We start from the raw sequence: 19,937 nt of genomic DNA on the forward strand, positions 1-19,937 counted from the left end.
ATCATCTAAGGGTCAAAAAGAAAAATCATCACATGAAGACAATTATAATATCTTCATGGGAGTACCCACCAAAAAAATTTTGTGCCAAAATAGCTGGGAGTGGAGCTATTTGTGGTTTGATAGGTGCTGGATGTTAATTATATTTAAAATTTTTATTTTTTCTTTCCACCAAACATTAAATTACCCTTAGTTTTTTTTTTTTTTTTTTTTTTTTTGTCTTTTTGCTGATCTATATAAAGTATTGGAAGCAATTTCCTTAATTTAAGACTGCTTTTAATATGTCAATAAAACATACAAGTATATCATAGTTATGCATTACTCCCATTGTCACCCAATATTAAAAAAATAAACCTTAATATCAAGTATATGCATTATGGTGTATTATTGATTCACTTGTCATGTAATTATTATTATTATTATTATTACTATTTTAGTTTTTAGATATTACGTATACTTATGTATATACAATTTTTTTTATCATAATAAGAATTTTGGTACTATTACAAAATTCTAACCGTTGTTTTAAGTAAATAGGAGTTTTATGTCACGATAATTTTTATAATGTTATATTTAATAGTATTTGTATAGTATTTTAGAGTGTTTGAAATTATTTTAGATAATTCTAAAATATTTTAAAATATTTTTGAAAGTTCTGAAAAATAATAAAAAATTCTAGAAAATTTTAAAAGGTTATAGAACATTTTAAAAAAGTGTGCGTATATGTAGAAGTATGAAAAGTGATATAGAATAATCTAAAAAAATTTAGAAATATGTGATAGATTAGATATTTGATAAAGATTCTGGACACTCGATCTAGACCATTAATTAGATTTAATTATAACTATCTATTAAGGAGGTGGATGGCTATAAATATGAGTGAAAATTTTGGTATTGGGTGTGTGAGTTATTTTAAAAAAAAAAAAAATTGTGTAGTGAAATATTCTTGCTACCAAAACTTCTTTTCTCTTGTATTCATATTTTTTTTTGCTAAACATTGATGGTTAAACTTACTTGATCTTAGCTTAAGAGGTTAATTAAGTCCAAGTGCCAGTACAGTAGTGTTGGAATGTCTCCAAGGCCGTGACAACTTGACATCAGAACAAGGTTCGAGAGAAAACACAAGTGATTCGTGGTTAGGTTTCTAGTATGACAATTGAGCATGTTGAGACTCAAAGGAGAATAGATGCTGTTTCTTCTCAATGAAAAAGAAAAAAGATATATTCTTCAAGTGAACCTAAAGGTAAGGATTCTAATTTCTTCGAAGAGGGATTTTTTTTTTTTGTTGGAGAAGGTTCTATATCCTCTATAGATGTGTACCTTCAAATGATAGAACATATCAAGGAGACCATCAAAACTCATGTATTGAAAGAATTAGAAGCTTTGAAAGCATACTCCAAATATTCGTCGTCTCTCTTATAATGGTCGGTCGAGATTTTGCCTCCTTGAATAGTTTTAAGGAATTTTTAAGTTTCTCTTCTATTTAGAGCATGCTTTCCTTAAAAGCATTTAGTTCTTCTAACACGAGTCTTAAGGATCTCCTTGTAATGTTCTATCCTTTGAAAACGCATATCCATAGAGGATAGAACATTTTCCAACAAAAAAACACTCTCTACAAAAAAATTAAAGTCCTTACCTTTAGACTTATTTAAAGAATACGTGTTCTTCATTTTTCATTGAAAATGAATAATATCACTTTTCCTTTATGCTCCATAGTTATACTAGAAGTCATACCCACAAATCAATTGAGTTCTCTCTTGAACCATGCTCTGATGTCAAAGTGTCACCACTTTGAACACATTTCAATGCTACCGTGCTGACATTTGAACTTATTTAACCTTTAAATTAAAACCAAGTTAGTCTAATCATCAATATTTAACAAAAAAATTATGAATACAGCTGAACACAAAAAAAAAGAGATTTTGGTGAAAAGAATATTTCACTACACAAGTATTTATTATAAATAACTCATACAACTAATGCCAAAACTCTCACTTCTATTTATAACCAACCACCTCCTTAATTGACAATTATGGTTGAATCTAATCAAACAGTCTAAATCAAATGTATAAAATCTTCATTACAAATATCTAATCTATCGCATTTGTCTAAACTCTTCTAAATTATTCTATATCACTCTTCATATTTTTATATATATTCACATTTTTTTTATAATACTCTATGATATTTTAAAGTTTTTTAAAACTTTTTTAGAATTTTTCGAAACTTTTGAGATATTTTAGAATATTTTAAAATTCTATCTCAAATAATCTAGAATATTATACAAAACTATAAAATATAATATTCTAAAAGTTATAATGACACTTAGTTCTTTGAATATCAAAATACTTTTTATATATTCATATAATATTTAAATCATATAAAGTTTCTTTCTTTTGGCCAAATTATCATGCACGTGGCATGAATAAGTACGCGTTACGATGTAAATCTAACGTATATATAAACAATGCAAGCATAGAAGATTTCTTTAATGTAAAAGAAATTTGAATAATTAAATGAAAAATAAACATAATATTTTCTTTTTGTTTTGGGTTTTTCCATTTTGGTTCTCTTTATTACAAATACATTGAACCCATTTCCTTGACTAGATTTTCTAAAATAAAATTGATAGGAATGTGGGTGGAATATGGGTGGAATTGGAATCAGCATGATGTGTGTTTTATGGCGTGGAATGAAAAAAAAAAAAAAAGTATCGATAAATTATACATAACATGGTACATGTGTGATGTGTCAGCAGTTTACAAAGAAATCGCAAACGCAAAAATAAAAAAATAAAAAAAATTCTCATTTTAAAACAATTTATGAAAAAAAATAAACAGATGAAAAAATTAATATGAAAAACAAAAAAAAAATCAATTTTTTATGCCAAACACACAAATTTTATGATGTAACATATAATTTTTTTAAGTTAAACACACAATTCTAAAGAGAAACATGAAATACAAATATAAACTATTTAACGATAAACACACAAATTTTTTTGAAAAAACATAAGAAGCAAGTATAAAAATTGATTTTATTAATGATAAAAGATTTTGTTATGATAAACAAAATTTTTTTTTAAGATAAACACATTTTTGAAGATATTTGAAGAGAAATATAGAAAGCAAACATAGAAATTTTTTACGGTTAATACAAATTCAAAATATTTATGTGTTATTTAAGTTACATTTTTATGTTTTTGATCTAAAATTTCTATGCTTTTCTTGTATTATTTAACTAAAAAATTTACACAATTTAAAATAATTTATGTACTACTCAATTAAAATTTATGTATTGTTCTTCTGCTTTATTCAACTAAAAATTCTGTAAGTTTAAAATATTTTATATATTTTTCAACTAAAACTTTTGTTTTTTTTGTGTTATTTTTGTGTTATGCTTTTATAATGTTAATTTAAAATGATTTATTTGAATAAAATATTTCATTAATAGTAGCAATTTGAACAAAACAGAAAGAAAATTAAAAGAGAGAGGCATTGGAAAGAAAGAGGAAAATTTTGGTGATAGAAGAAAGAAAGAAAAAAAAATCAACAAAAAAAGAAGAAAAAAGAAAAGAGAAGTTGAGAAAAAAATAACATTTAAAAAAAAAAAAGAAAGAAGAAGATGTAGAAAAGAAAAGGCGTGTATAAAAAACATAAAACTTTTAATTTTTAAAAATTTGGTTGAATTTAATTATAAAAATCGATTTGATCATTAATTTGAATAAATTTTATGAGTTTAGCCGTGTAGCTAAAATATGTTTTTGTGATAAATTCATTATTAATAAAATTTTTTAAATATTTTTATTTAATAATATAAAATAAATATATTAATAATTTAAATTTTTTATATTTTTAATTAAAATTTTATTAGTTTGTAAATTTAATACGTGTATAGATATACTCAAATTTTATTGGTGAATATATTGGTAACATGCTAATATAATATACTACTATGCTATTGATGGAAAAATATAAAAATGCGGATAACTTCTTTATGGCATAGCACTGATGAGTGCTTTTGACCAAACTTTAGATATGGAATTGAGCTCATTGGTTAGCATTCCGTCCAAATCAATGAAAATCGGAATTCGCATGATGCTCTTCCAATCACATCAGTGCCCTAGTAGAAGAGTAATGTCCAAATTATTTTTTTTTTCTTCCCTACGCATAAATTAGATACGAATACAACTATTGATAAGTTGGTATTTAATAGTTTTTACAGTGAGAAAAAAGTTTTTAAGCTTTTCCAAAAAGTTATTTAATAGAGGAATTATTTTGTTGAAATTTTGAATGATAAATAATTTATTTTTTATTTATTAATATTAATTTATCTAATATTCTAAAAGAACAAAGATTAATTTCTCTAAAAAAATAGTAGAAATCAATTTAAATTTTAAAGTATTGCCGTTAATAGAAACATTACTGAGTAGTCGAAGGATTTTTTTATTTAAATTAAATAAATATAATATTTATTAAAATAAATAAACATTGAAGAAATTATTAAAATATATCTTCAGTCACATCTTGAGTATTGAAGATCATTGTTCAAAATGGCCATATCTCGGGTGCACTGATCCCATGTTGTAATATGGTGTCTACGAATCATATTTCAAATGCAATCGTAATATGAGTATAAGTATATCTTGGATACACTGCACCCGAGATACAAGCGTTTTCTAATTCGAATCAGTGCATTCGAGATAAGGGGAAATATCGAAATGCCCCCCTCAGCATTCGAGATATAGTTAAGATTATAATTAGGGTCTCAGCACCCAAGATATGTGTATTATTGTATAGATGTCTCTGTACTCAAGATATGTTGTAGAATAAGTCTATTTATAGAGACCATCCCAATACCTCTCCTCACACAATTCACAAACCATTCTTCTCTTTCTCTTCTTTTCGGTTTTGTTCTGATGGAGAATAATCAATTTTTCTTTGTGGTGGTTTATCCCAATGGGGCCGGTGGATGGTTGGTCACAGACTTCATATCGCGTTCGTCTGACCGAGCGTACATGCGACTGCGGCCTATTCCAGTCATTGCATTACCCATGTCGACACGCCCTGGCGGCATGTGCAACTACAAGTATTGAGTGGGGTCATTTCATGAACCCCGTGTACACGATGGTCTCTGTATTTAAGGTATACGAGAGGGAATTTCAGCCGATACCAGATGAAAAGATGTGGCCTTCATGGTAGGGTGCACGCCTAAAGCCCAACTCAGCCATGCGAAGGAAGGCATTGGGAAAGCCGATATCCACTCGGATCCGGATTGAGATAGATGCCATTGAACGTGCGGAGAAGAGATGTGGGCTCTGCCACAGAGAGGGCCACACCAGACGTGGGTGTCCCAATGCGCCTCACTCGGATCCATGACGACGCATGCAGTTTAGGGTTTAGGCCTTTTGGTTCTAATGTTGCCACTTTAATGTAGTGATTGTTATTAAATGTGTTTAATGTGTAATGAAGTATGATTTCTGTATAACTAGTTACTTTTATATTACAGGTCCATTTTTTATCTACAATGTTACAATATTTTTGTAAAAAAGGCATTCACTAAAATGGATAAACAAATAGAAGACGAGTCTGGTAATATCCTGGTAATTTTCCCTTATCTCAGATACATTGACCCGAATCAGAAAATGCGCGTATCTCGGGTACAATGTATCCAAAATATGCTTATGTTCATATTACAGTTACATCCGAGATATAATTTGCAAACATCCTACCACAGCACGGGATTAATGCACCGAGATATAACTGAAGATGTATTTTAATAATTTTTTTTATCTTTATTTATTTTGATAAATATTATATTTATTTAATTTAAATAAAAAAAATCGGTGGCCGAAAGGCTTTACTTCACTTATGCTTTAGACGAAAAAAGTGGAAATCAAGTAAGCAAGAACCCAGTCCAATAAAAAAAAAGGTGAGCAATAACAAGTACAAGAAATATTATAGAACTGAACAATGCATTACAGGAGCAAAATCTGTATACTAGTTTCATAAAACAAGTACATAATATATCTTCCGCATTGCAATTATTATGGCTCTAATCTACACAAAATATTATTTGAGAAACGTAAACTATGTCTTTGTTATTGGATGCTCTACTTAACTTTTGTGCTTAAATATAATGTCACTAATTGAGCTTTAAGTGGATAACCTTTCTACCAAGACGAGAGCTGAACCTTTCTGGATTGAATTATTGGTGAAACTTTTTTTATTATTAATAATAATTTCTTTGAGTTCGACTATCATAACACTGATAAAAATTGAGTTCAAATATCAGGATGATAGCTTGCTAAATGACCAACCCTATTTGTTTTATCAGTGATATTTGAAGACCGAACTCAGAAATTTAGATAATTAAAGAGCGTGTTTGGTTTGTATTTTTTTTTTTTTAATTTTATAAAAAGAAAAACAAAAAGTGAAAAAAAATGATTTTATTGTCTGTTTTTTTTTTTCTACACAAAATTTTAAAAATAAAAAATACTAAATATAAAAAAAAATGCAAACTAAATCACAATAGTATGTCAGAGAAACTCCAACACTTAGGACAATTTACGTTTAGCAATTAATTAAGGGGAATATTAGGGGGACAATGACTTTGTTGAACAATATGAACAACCACCAATCAAATAAAAACACACTACACCTCTAAATTAATCTTCTAAATTTTAATATTAAAATAACCATCCGTACACTAGTAAAATGAACATCCGATATATCTATTGTTTACATTGTTTAATATTTTCATTGTTTACCTATACTTTTCCATTAATTAATACCAAGAAAAAACTAAAAGGAAAAGAGCAAGGAATTCGTTAGTTTCTTTCAACCCAAAAAGCAGGATATTTCATCGTAATATCCAATCCCACCATTTGTCTTTAGAGCATTGACCATTTCCTTTGCAGAAGTTACTTTAACACCAAAAAAGGTCCAAAGGGGGTCACGTAATAGTGTAATACTTAATAAATATTATGGACAATATTCATTGGTGGGTGGTTTTTTTAATTTTCCTCACTGAGTCAGTCATCTGTGTTGGAGACTTGGAGATGCCGCCCAATAAATTTTCACTCCATTTTCTGAGAAATTTCGTTGAGATTACAGACTTTGGCAAACTTTTCAAAAAAGTGTTTTGAGTTTTTAAAAAGCATAATTTTTTTTTTTAAAACCAAAAGTTCAATACAACAAGGTGGAGCAGTTAGAAAGTACCAAGTTATTAGGTAACAAATAGAAAATTAAATTGTAGTAATTTTAACATTGTCATCAACAACTAGAAGGATCAAAATCAGCTCACTATTTGTAGCTCATAATCAACTTGTTGATAACTTCTACAACATCTGCTTCTTGATTTTTGAATATCCTGCTATTTCTTTCCAACCAAGTATTTCAGATGATAGCACAAAAACTAATCAACCACCTATTGTGTTCATTGTTTCTAGCAGGAGCTCATGTCCAACTCTCGAAGTGTTGCTTAATTGTTCCTGGAACAAACCATAGTTTCTTATAGGCGAACAATCAAGAACATCACACCTGCCAAGTAAATTCACAACAAAAAACAAATGGTAATCATTTTCAGAATCCTTTTTATACAACACACAATCAGTATCATTTTGATCAATAATGCCAAATCTGCTTAATCTGTCCTTAATATTGACCCTGCCAATTAACACAAACCAGGTGAACAACTCAACTCTTTGTGGAACCAACCCCCTCCAAATAGAACAAGTGAAGCGATAACTGAAAATGTTCTCCAGGAGTGTTCAGCCTGCAAAACCTGCACAAAGGAATTAGTAGAATAAATGTCTGATCTATCAAATTTTCACACTATCTTGTCCTCTCGAATGCTAAATTGACAGATTGTGCACCCCATAAAGCTGATTCACTAATTTCAACTCCCATTGGAACAGTTTCCTTCTCCATTGAAAATTTCATATCTACTCTAACCCATCTCAGAACTCACAATCCTTAATTACAGATCCCTTTTGGTTTGAAACTGAGAAAAACCATGGAAAAATGTCTTTCAGCACACCACAAGCCAGCCAATTATCTTCCTAGAATCAAATTCTTCTTCCATCCTCTATCTCCAAAGACAATCCTCTAACTATCTTATCCATCACTTGCTGATCTTTTATCTGTAGCTAACAAATATTCTTCCATGGACCTCCTCTTTTAGGTACAGGCTGACCAGAAAATGGAATATTTGGGTTCATGTCATTGTAAGGCAACACAATTTTCTTCCATAATGAACCATCTTCTTTCGAAAACTACCACCACCACTTAAATAACAGTGCTACATTCAGAACTACTGCATCACTCACTCCCAACCCTCTTAGCTGTTTTGGAGTTTGCACAATTTTTCACTTCACCAAAGGTACCCCGTGCTTGCCATCCTCTCCACTCCATAAGAACCTCCTCTGCAAGGAGATCAACTTCTCTACTACTACTCTGGGCATCTTATATAAATTGAAGTAGTAAATTGGCAGGCTATTCAGAATTATCTACCCACTCATACTCACAATTAACCGAAATCAAACTAGATTTATCAAAATTAATACTCAAGCCTGACATCATCTCAAAACACCACAGAAGCCGCTTGTAGTTCCTGACAGTCTCCTCTTTCTGTGGGCAAAATAGTATGGTGTTGTTTGCAAATTACGTGGGACAACTCAATATTGTTCTTACCAACCAACAGAGGAGCAATCTTTCCATTCCTTACTGCCTCTCTTACCATCCTATAAAGGACATCAGCAACAAGAACAAATAAGAATGGAGAAAGAGGATCACCTTGCCTTAAGCCCCGTTCCATCTTAAAGGACTTAGAAGGCGACCCATTTATCAAAACCAACATCGACGCCATGCAAATACATTCCTTAATCCACCCTCTCCATCTTTGTCCAAACGCCATCTTCTGAAGTACAATATCCACAAAAGTCCACTTCACTCTATCATAAGCTTTTTGAAAATCCAGCTTGATTATTGCCAACCTCTTCTTACTCGTCTTCAACCACTACACCGTCTCACATGCAATCAAAGTATCATCATGTATCTTCCTACCGTTCACAAAAGTACTCTAAGTCTCTCCTACTAATCCTGGCATCACCCTCTGCATTCTCCGAACTAGCACATTCGATATGACCTTATACACACATCTGACCATGCTAATTAGCCAAAGATCTTTGATCTCCCTACCTTCAACAAATTTCGGAGCCAGCACCACCCAAGTAACATTAGAATCTCTTGGTAACTCTGTTGACTGAAAGAAATCTATGACAGCCTTAGTGAAGTCAGACCCAATTTCTTCCTAACACTTAATGAAGTTTATATTGTAGCCATCACACCCAGGCGCCATTGACGACTCGCAATCCCACACTACATCTTTTATTTCTTCAATCGAAGGCATCCTCTCTAACTCTGCAGACTCCTCTTCATGTATCTTATTAACTAGCCCATCACGGAAGCCTATCAAATGTGACGCTTCCTGATGATACAAGTTCTTGCAAAAATCTCTTATGGCGAGTTTGATCCTGGCTTGATTCCTCACCACCCTTCCATTTATCACTAAGGCATCGATGTGATTGCTCCGTCTTCTAGCTGAGGCTAAATATCTAGTCTTCTTATCCATGTGTTTAGCATGTCGAGACCTTGACATCTGCTTCCAATAATTCTCCTTCCTGACATACCATTTCTTGCAAACACTAACAAGGGCCCTCCTTGCCTCTATAGTTGCATCATAGCATCCATTACTAACCAACTCATCTACCTTCCAGATTTCATCCTCCAGCTTGTTTATCCTCAATTCAATATCATCAAACTTCTCCTTATGCCATCTCCTGAACCATATCGTTAAAGCCTTCAGTTTTTTCAGTAAAATGAACATCTTCTAACCCTCTCCATTTCTCATTTACCATTCTGAGAAAACCATCATGCGTGAACCAAGAATCTAAACTTCGGAACGACCTTGGCCCCCCTCGCACTCTACTATCCTCCACTATCAACGGACAATGATCCGATAAACCTCTCTGCCCACCTTTAAGTCACGTCTCAGGAAACTCTTCAACCCATTCCACGCTAACCAACACCCGATCAATACGACTGCATGATTGGCCCCTAAACCAAGTAAACTTACGATCATTCAACTCTAAATCTACAAGCTCCATATCCTGTATCTATCTTCTAAAATCTTTCGCTGCTGCTGTTAATGTACTGGCTCCTTTTCTCTCATCCACTGTCACAACCTCATTAAAGTCACCCATGTAGCAAATTGGGACTTGACATAACCCAGGGATAAAGCTCAACTCTTCCCACACAGTCAGTTTGTCCTCTCTGGCATGTGTACTGTACACCAAGCAAAACACACAATTGAAACTATTATTCGTCAACACTCATTCCACACACAACCATCTCTTCCCTTTATAACAATTACTCGACTTAAAACATCATGTCGTCCCACATCAACAATAAACCCCCCAAAAGCACCTTCCGATCCCACAAATTTCCAACTCACTGCATCATTCTCTCAAATTTGCACTACATCAAACCTAGTCACTACCTGTTTCTTTGTTTCTATCAATCTTAACATGTTTACCTTATTTTTTCTCTTAAAATTTTTTACCATTCCCAACTTTTCAACACTTCTATACCCCTCACATTCCAATAATTGTAAATCATTTAAGTATTGTATTATACACCTTATTATTTCGATTTTTAGGATAACTCCTTCTTGCTTTCTCCTTTTGTTTTGCTTGCCTCCTTTTCTGTGCATTCGCTTCATTTTGAGTTTGAAGAATAGCCATAATCGTCATTTAAAAAACATAATTATTTTATTTAATATTTGATAAATAAAAGATTATGTGTTTGAGCTTTTAATTTTGAAATGTAATATATATATATATATATATATATATATATATACTCTTTATTATACTTTATATTTATTAAATAATTTTATCAAACACAATATTTATAGTTTGTATTTATTAAAAGTTATTTTTATTTTTATTTATCAAATATAATTACTATAAATGTTAAAAATTATTTTTTTAAAAAGCTAATTTTAACAAATTATTTTTAAAAAGCCAAAAATTTATCAAATCGAAACTTAACCTTAAAATGTAATATTATCAATATAAGAAAATTTTATACCTTTATTTAATTATACATAAAAAAAATTATATTAAAAATATTTTGTTTAACTATTCATTTTTTTTTTTGAAAAATAATTTTAATACATCTATGGTTTAAAACATTTTATGTGATTATTAGTTCAACCACAAAAAACTGATGAGAAACTATATATGAAAAGTGAATAACCAATAGACACGTTGCACTATTTACATTGGACTTAGTTTTGGTCAGAGTAGAGGGCCTATTGCCCAAATGAAGAAAAGAAACTGAAGAAGGCAACAGAGACTACTAATACAAACCACATGTGCCTGAATTCGAAATTTCGAATCGCCAATAACTTCTCTCATACCTTCAGAAGAGGAATGGATCCTCTCACAATTTTTTTTAATTGAAAAAATAAAATATGACCTCTCACCCTATATTTTGGATGGAAAATTGGAACCGAGGCTTACTTTTTGGGACGTTCCGCCGAAGGAGGTAGCCATGCCCATGAGCACCTTCCCTCTGGGCCTGTGGCCCCATCCTTTCCTCTGGGCCTATGACCCCATCATATACCCAAAAAAAAAAGGGCCTCCACCCTCCATGTAAAAAATCCTTTTTTTTTCGGTTAATATAACATCTTTGAATCATGCATGCCTTAGATTTGGAAAATTATTAAAGGGATAAGAGAATTTTACGCATCACTCTTATTGTATTAAACTAAATTTATTCCTTAATTCTCAGTCTTAATCTTAAATTTTACTATTCCTTTTTTTTTTGGTACATGAAGGGGCATTAAGCCCGAAGGTTATAGGACAAAAGAAGAAAAGATAACCCTCAGGACGTGGTGTAACTTCCCCTACAAGAAGGAAAGTAACCACTTCTCTATAATATCCCATCAAATCAAGTATTTCTCAATCCTAATTTATTTAAACCTGTTTAAAATTTTTGTGAACTTAAATATCAGAATCTCTTACATATACCTCTCGTTCGGAGCTAACCTGAAAGCACATTCAAGACTGTCACCGCCACCTCCCACCTCTTACTTTCAAGCTCAGAACCCTTTACAGCTTTGGAACACTTATATTCCCACGATGTCTTTTTATTTTTTGGGTCAGTATTCCCACGATGTCTAAACAACATGGCAAAACAACTTTTTTTAATGGTATCACAACCAAAAGATTTTTATTCCTAAAAACCTCACGAGTCTCATGCACAAGCCCTGGAATAAACACGTATACCATAGAGTTGGAAGAGGCTTTCTTATCTTTTTAAAATATAATATTCAACGTTGTTTGTTAATGTACATGCCAATCCAAAATCCGAATTTTAAGGTCAGAATAGAACCATCTAAAGTGATAACAAAGTAATCCAAAAAGATGCTATCTACGTGAATTACAGGGGAATGCTGATTCTCAATGAAACTTTGACTTTCAACTGATTCCAAGGCAATTTTCCTCTACACCCTAAACCTAACCATCATTCTCTAAACTTCAACATTGCACCTAAGACAATAGCTATAACATCCAAATGAAACAAGAATTAGGGACTCTTTACACTGCTCATCCAATTTAATCACTATACCAGTTCAATTAGTTTTTGTATGCATTTTCAATTTCATTTTCTCCATTGCAACGGAAAATTTGAGGAACAAGGAACAATCCAAAATGAAGCAAAGAAAGCTCTACACAGTAATCAGTTATCATGAGTTTAACCCACTCTTGGGTTGAGTTAACATAAAATTTATCAGTGCTTTCAAACTGTCATTGTACCCACTTAACTTGAACTCCACATCCATACTACATCACATAACTTTATACATGAGTAATCAAATAAACTCAGAAGCAAATAGATTGAGAACTTTCCACCATGAAAACTTCATCCAAAAGGCTAAGTTCAAAGAGCAAGAATCACAACCAATATACCCAAATAAACCTACGATTATATTTCGCATCTCTCCTCAAATATGAAGAGAAACTTCATTAGCATTAGACAATAACAAGGATGTACCCCAGAAAGTCTCTCATGTCCAGCAAGTACCTTAAAATGTGCAAAGCATCATAAATGGATATAATAATCATCCAAGCTTTACCAGTGCATTATATATGCATATGACAATCATCTAAAAGTGAATAGTGGAATATAAATAAATGAATCCAACAATCATCTATAAGTAGCCATGCATTATAGAGCATAAAGCACTAAAAGAATGCCCATGTAATATAGTGAAATCTCTACAAGGTAGAGCCATTGGCATTCTCCAACAACACCAACAAAGACATTTCTTTAACCATGATTCCAATGGAAGAATTTCAAACCAAATTTTCTTCACCGTAACATTTCCAAGGAGCAAGACTGCTCCCTAAGACATTCACCGCAAAACTGGTCAACTATTTCTAATTCAAGACCATTGAGGCTTCCAGATGCAGCACTGCAAGACCACAACCCCTTAAAAAAGAAGGTAGGGGACCATTATCTCAAAACCAACTAATTCAAGCCAGAAAATGTTGCTAATATAGCTAGACTGACAAACAGCAAAGAAATAGCAATATCTACATTAGTACATTACAAGACAATTACATATTCAACTAAATGAAATAGAAGATTAAAAAAAGCAAAAAAACATAAAAAAGACATCATAAAAAGAGAAATGTTGAAGGCAACGATAAAAGGTTTTTACATTTAAAAAAAAAAGAAAAAAAGAAAGAAAGAAAGGCATGATCGAACTATATTTGTATAGACCTAATTTCTCCTGATTCCCCCCAAATATCCAAATATCCCTAAAAAAACCATAGATAAATGCAAAATTGTTCCTTTCTCATGTCTTTGATATCCCATTTACAGAAAATAAAATAAAGCAAAGTAAATTAAGAAGTAGCAGTAGACTAGTTTAAGTCCAACCACCACAAATTGAATAAACCGTCATTGCCGCCACCACTGCCTCCTAAAACCATTTACAGAACCAACAAAAGAACCAATCCTATAACCTGAATCTCGAAAGCCATCATCAACATCATATTCTGGCCATTGCCCATTGCTTCTTACCTACCTCAAAGACCTCTCCACCTAGGGCTCGGAACAGGCACGGTTGGTGAAAGGGGAAGCTGCGGAAACCCTAATTGACCTGAATTTGGGGAAAATAGTAGACCCGGAGATAACAGAGGGTAAGAGGAAAGGCCGAACGGTGAATTCAAGCATCCAAATGGTGAAGGAGGAGATGGAAACGGAAATTGCGCCTGCGATGTGACCGTTGGCTGCGGCTGCGGATGCGGTTGCGGTGGTGCCGGCGCTTCCGAGGGAACCACCGCCTGATGCGTCAATGGAATCTGCTGCGGTGGTGGCTGGGATTCTTGCTCCGACGCAACCTGAGGCTGAGGCTTTGACTGTGGTTGTGGCTGAGACTGCGACTGAGGTTGATGCTGAGATTGGGGTTGCGGTTGCGGTGGATTGAAGCTGTTCCAGCGTGGCGAGACCAAAGGTTGCAACGGCGAAAACCCTGAGAACTGCTTCGAGCTTTGGTCCACGTTGTTACCGTGAAGATACCTTAGGTAGGCGGAAACAGGGGACTCAGCGGCAGCGTGGACAGCAGGCAACGGCGGAAGAGGAGAGAGAGGCGGCGCTGCTGGCCTGCCGAAGCCAGAAAAGCCTCCAAGGCCAGCAGCGTTGACGGCGGGCTGTGGAGGCGGCATCTGATGGGGGCGAAGCATAGAGGGCGGGCGGTTAGCAATCTGAGGAAGCGGAGGAGGGCGGATCCTCTGGAGACGGGAGCTCGGGGGCCTGGGCTGGTGAATGGGGGGAGGGGTGGAGATTCTTTCATGGGCCGGTGAGCCCGTGAGCTTCTGGACAACATCCCTGAAGTCGTTCTTGTTGATGTTGTAGACTGGTGGCTGGTGCTGCAGGTTCTGATGCTGCGACGACAGTTGAAGGCTGTTGTTGTTGGCGTTGGTGGTTGGGTTTTGATTCTGGTGGGCTTCGAAGGGGTTGGGCTTTTTAGTGACGGTGGTGCTGGTGGTGGCGGGTTTAGAGATCTTTTGAGAGAGCTTGTTGAGTTGCCTCAGGTAGTTGTCTCTGCTTGTGCTGTTACTTTGAGGTGCTGCTGCTTCTGCACTATCCATTTCCCACAACGACGCCACTCTTCTCTTCTCGCAAGATCTAAATGTTGTGACTTCTCTTTCTTTTCTTTCTTTGCTCTTATCACACGCCCACACTATGAGAGACTAGGGACCCCAAAACTCTACACTCTTTCAATATTAATATTCTCTATATATACTTCTTTTTCCTTCAATAATTTTCTCTTAATTAATTAATATGAAAACCGACTCAGAGATAAATGTTGCAAGATGTGGATACTGAATAACTTTGAAAATGGTTGGGGAAAAAAAAGATGGAATATGTCTCTGTCTATTTGGTGCTTCTGTTCTTTCACTGCTTTTAATAATTAATATTGTGCAAGGTTGTTTTATTTTTATTTATTTATTTTATCTTTTAGAAAGGCTTGAAAGAAGAGAACAGGACAGAATGGCACAAAAGAAGGGAACTAGCGAAGCCATTCCCTTCTCTCTTCTTTCATTTTCTCCCCCTCCTTTTTCCGCTACTACTCTTATATCATCATGTGTATCTTATCTCCTACTAATAATTCTTATATTAATTGCCTAACGTCACACTACACTCGGTGCTATGCTATGTGTCATAGACTCGTAACTCCAGTGAGACAAAAGCTGAATATTACCAAAATAAAAAATAAAAAAATCTCATCCAATTATTCTCGCTATCATAACCTTCGCTAAAACTAAAAAGGATTGCTTGATGAGTATTGTTTTTCAGAAATGTAACATTTAGTTATTAAATTACTAGCAGTATAGTAAGTAGTAGAGGGAGGGGACGATTCAATCATTCACGTGGAGTGTTTGGGTCAAAGTCACTGTTTTGGGTCAAACCTGTTAAGGATGCCTTCGGCTTTTGGCAGTGACCGGTTCGGCCACGACACAGAATCTTAAATCAGCTTATACCCATTGCCCAGCACGAGAATGATGGCTCCACCCAAAAATAGAAAACACGAATATGGCCCTCATACACCCAAACCCAGAATCAACCAAGCCTTTACTATTTTTCACATTAATTTAGTTATAATAAGTGTCTTACTAAAGAAGTAAAGAGAGGGATACTTACTCAACCAACAAAAATAGAGATTACTACTCGTAAATTTTAAAAACAAAAATGTTACGTAATCTTTAAAATTCAGTTTTTTATCGGTCTTTTTAAAATTTATTATTATTTAATTATTTTAAATATCTATTTTTATGTATTAGTTGTTTAAAAACTTAAAAAAGTTACTTATATTTTTTTGTAAAGACTGAATGAAAGATAATATTTAAAAAATATTTAATTATACTGATTTAAAAAGTCTTGCCGAAATTCCCACATTTATTAGAAAAGAAGTTTATGTTTTGTATTTTTTTTCCTTCGTACTAATTTCTTTTAGAATAATTCTTAAAACATTTTTTATCAATTAAGGATATTATATTTTTGTTAATTAAATAAATTTTAATTCTTTATATATTATATTTTATGTCAGTAATTCAAATTTAATATTTAGTATTTAAAATTTAAGATGTATTTTTTTTTTAAATTTTTAATAACAAATTAATTTTTAAAAAATAATGTACTCTTTACTTTCTCAAAACTATTAATATTTGCCTTAATTCTTGCCAAAAGAATTAATTTATCACATTCCTTTAACGAGTGAAGACCTATTATATTAGTCTTATTCATAAATTAGTAGATTAGTAGTTTTTTTAAAAACATGGAAAGATGATTTATGGTTAATTGTTTAGTATATTGTTTTAGATGTTCTGTTTGAATTATTCAAATGTATTCCTTGAAATATAATTTGATAATTGACTTCAGAATAATAAAAAAGATATTAAATTACTAACGAACCGAATGAAGATAATACAAGATATTTCATATAAAAAGAGCAATAGAGTTATGCGTCTAATTTTTTTTAAATTAATTCTTTAACTAAGTTACAATGTATTTTTTCTTGAAATATAGTATATATGCCCTCTACTCCTTTTTTTTGTTTCGTTATTTTCTTTTACACCCTTCTTCTTATTATTCTTTTTATATGCGCTTTTTTTTTACTATATCTATAATTTTAAGTATTATGTACAAAATTTGTTATATTATGTATAAAAATTTATGTGGTATATAACAAAATTTTTATGTTAAAGAAGTGTGAAGTTAAAGAACCACGAATGCAAAATTTTTTTATTGAATTTGTATTAATTTGATTGGACTTAATTACTAAAAAAGCTTGTTCTGTAGCATTGCCTAAATATATTTTTTAAAAAATATAATAAATCGTATTTAATAAATTCAGTGTTAAATAAAAGTAAATACAGTCAATGTTTTTATAGATATGGAAAATATTCAATATTATTGCCAATTAACTCAAAAAACTATTTGCTTCAAAAACTCAAAAAAAAAAGTTATTATATTGATATCTTAATGATGAAATAATCTAAAGAAGTATTTTCATAATTTTGCTAAATTATTATTACAATGTTTTGACCAGGAAAAAATATTCTTACTATTTAATAAATACTATTCTAAATAAAAATAAATGCAGTCAATGTTTTTAAGATATAGAAAATACTCAATATTATTGCTAAGAATATAAAACAATTATTAATTACTACAAATAATTAAATAAAATAATTATTAATAAAATGATGTTACAAGTGAAGTTAAAATGATTTGAACTCTAAGGAATTATTTTTCTTTTGTTTGGCACCATGCATTTTTTTTTTTAACAATGCTGTATAGTGGTAATTAAAATTAACCACTTCATGTTTTGGTCAAAAGTCCATTTTCTCTGTACTGTGCTGGTCAACAATTTTATTGAACGCTTTTCTATACTTCCAAAGAGCTTTTTAAGTTGAGGTTTTCATGCATCCTCATCATAATTACTTCTAATCCTCCCCTATTGTGAGTAACAGCTGAGGTGCTTTGGAAAACAAAATTTGTCACTCTGATTAGTCAATTTTATTATGAAAATGATATTTATATTATTTTTTGGGCACATCTTATGTTATACATTCTTTTTTTTTTTTAAATGATACATAATTATTTCCTTTTTTTATTATATTCACGTTTATATCTAAAAATTTAAAATGTATACATAAATATACTAAAGACAAATATCATAATTCTTTAATTAATTAATTAATTATCATTATAAATGAAAAATACATCGATTTTTCTAGAAATAATTTAAATTTAGTATGAAAGGATCTATGTATATTTTGTTTTTATATATATATAATTAAATTTGATAAAAAAATATTTATCTTTAAAATAAAAAGATACAAACCTATTTATATTTTTTTTTCAAAAATAATTTAACAACAGCCTATAGTTAATGCTAGGTATACAGAAAGTAAGATTAGACAGTGACATAAGCGAATATTAAAAACAAACAAGGGAGATACTACAAGGTTTCAGTCAACAAAGTTTAATTGAAAGCCAATCCATAGGCTCAAGACTTTTTATCCGTTAATGCCACTAATGCTACTACTAAAGTGATTTGCATCAACATAAAAGGCCAACAATGTGGGGCCTCATTTTGTAGATAGATATTAAATTATTGTCACCGCTTAAAAATCAAATTATTTAAATTTATTTCTATTTACATTCCTAGTTGTAACTTATGTAACGTCTAAAATATGAAGCCGCATGTGGACCGGTTATTAAAAGGTGCGAGAAAGATTAGGTGAGTAAGAGTTTCTTCAACTAATATATAATCAATTCTCGACTTTTGGATTATTTACAATAAAATTTTAAATAAAATTTAGTATTCCAACAAATTATTATTTAATTTGTCGGATGAAAAAATATAGTAAAAAACAAAAAAAATTAATATATAATTAATAAATTTATTCTCATGTCCCACAATTTACAAAAAATTATTTATTTATTTTTTATTAAGTGATGTCGGTTATAAAATTGCTTCTCATAAAAAAAATATCATGAGATCAACATTTCTTATTAATACGGACTAATATTTTATTTTATTAAAATTTAAAATTAAAAATAATAAATTTTATTAGTTATGTAATTTTTTTTAGTAAGATAGGTAGATTTGATAAAATTGTGATCTGGATATGATTTTATCGAAGAAAATAAGATTGAAGAGGAAGAAGAAAACTTAGAAAAAATGAATTTGTCGTATGAACAAATACAAAACCTAAAATTGAAAGAAAAATCAGAGTACTACAGAGTACATATTGTTATCCATTATTTATAGCTATTAGAAAATTAACCTTACTAAAATCTAACTCAATATGGTAAATAAATTAACTATAGTTATGAGATAATTACTATTGCTAGCTTTAACCTTTAATCAAAACAAACTTTTCTATCATTCTAACTAAAGTTACAAAAATAAATACTATCAAAAAATTATTCAACTATAATCCGTTACAGCTTGCTTTTGTGAGTCATTAGATACTAACTTAATATCATCTCCAACATCCTCCCTCAAGTTGAAACTGATTGAATTAGTTGCAAGTTCAGCAATATTATTATCATCCTCTCTTGAATTAAGACTTATTGAAACCTTTAACCTCTTGTCATCATAGAATATCCTTCTTCAAGTGGGGCGTGTAAGTCAAGCATACCCAACTTGAAAAATAAAGGTTCAAAGACACCGGTCATAACGCTTTAGTAAGTAAATCAGCTGTTTGATGAGCTGATTTAATAGGTAGCTACCCCTGTTTGAGACTTTTCACAAACAATGTGACAATCTATTTCAATGTGCTTAGT

The 19,937-nt window shown here is 31.5% G+C and overlaps 2 protein-coding genes across 2 annotated transcripts; both read right to left on the bottom strand.

Moving 5' to 3' along the window:
- Nucleotides 1-7,417: 7,417 nt before the first annotated feature.
- LOC148554316 (uncharacterized) lies at nt 7,418-10,165 on the bottom strand. The gene is made up of 8 exons (XM_088495098.1): nt 10,047-10,165; nt 9,382-9,838; nt 9,163-9,309; nt 8,737-9,015; nt 8,186-8,272; nt 7,712-7,782; nt 7,599-7,664; nt 7,418-7,538 (listed from the first exon to the last, which is right to left on the bottom strand). The coding sequence occupies exons 1-8, from the start codon at nt 10,163-10,165 to the stop codon at nt 7,418-7,420; spliced, it is 1,347 nt and encodes a 448-aa protein (XP_088351224.1).
- A 3,485-nt stretch (nt 10,166-13,650) lies between these two features.
- On the bottom strand, nt 13,651-15,680 carry LOC107606165 (VQ motif-containing protein). The gene has a single exon (XM_016308166.3). The coding sequence runs from the start codon at nt 15,224-15,226 to the stop codon at nt 14,162-14,164; it is 1,065 nt and encodes a 354-aa protein (XP_016163652.1). The 5' UTR covers nt 15,227-15,680; the 3' UTR covers nt 13,651-14,161.
- Between the last annotated feature and the right edge of the window lie 4,257 nt (nt 15,681-19,937).

Source organism: Arachis ipaensis, chromosome B7 (assembly GCF_059453495.1).
Source record: "Arachis ipaensis isolate K30076 ecotype BB chromosome B7, ASM5945349v1, whole genome shotgun sequence".
NCBI lineage: Eukaryota > Viridiplantae > Streptophyta > Magnoliopsida > Fabales > Fabaceae > Arachis > Arachis ipaensis.

Bases quoted from the DNA above. Each gene is read 5' to 3' on its own strand.
- LOC107606165 (XM_016308166.3), bottom strand. From the start codon at position 15,226: ATGGATAGTGCAGAAGCAGCAGCACCTCAAAGTAACAGCACAAGCAGA.
- LOC148554316 (XM_088495098.1), bottom strand. From the start codon at position 10,165: ATGGAGCTTGTAGATTTAGAGTTGAATGATCGTAAGTTTACTTGGTTT. The intron at 8,273-8,736 runs GTAAGAGAGGCA...TGGTGGTGGTAG, and splicing joins CTGATGTCCTTTATAGGATG to TTTTCGAAAGAAGATGGTTC. The intron at 7,665-7,711 runs GTTCCACAAAGA...GTTAATTGGCAG, and splicing joins GTTCTATTTGGAGGGGGTTG to GGTCAATATTAAGGACAGAT.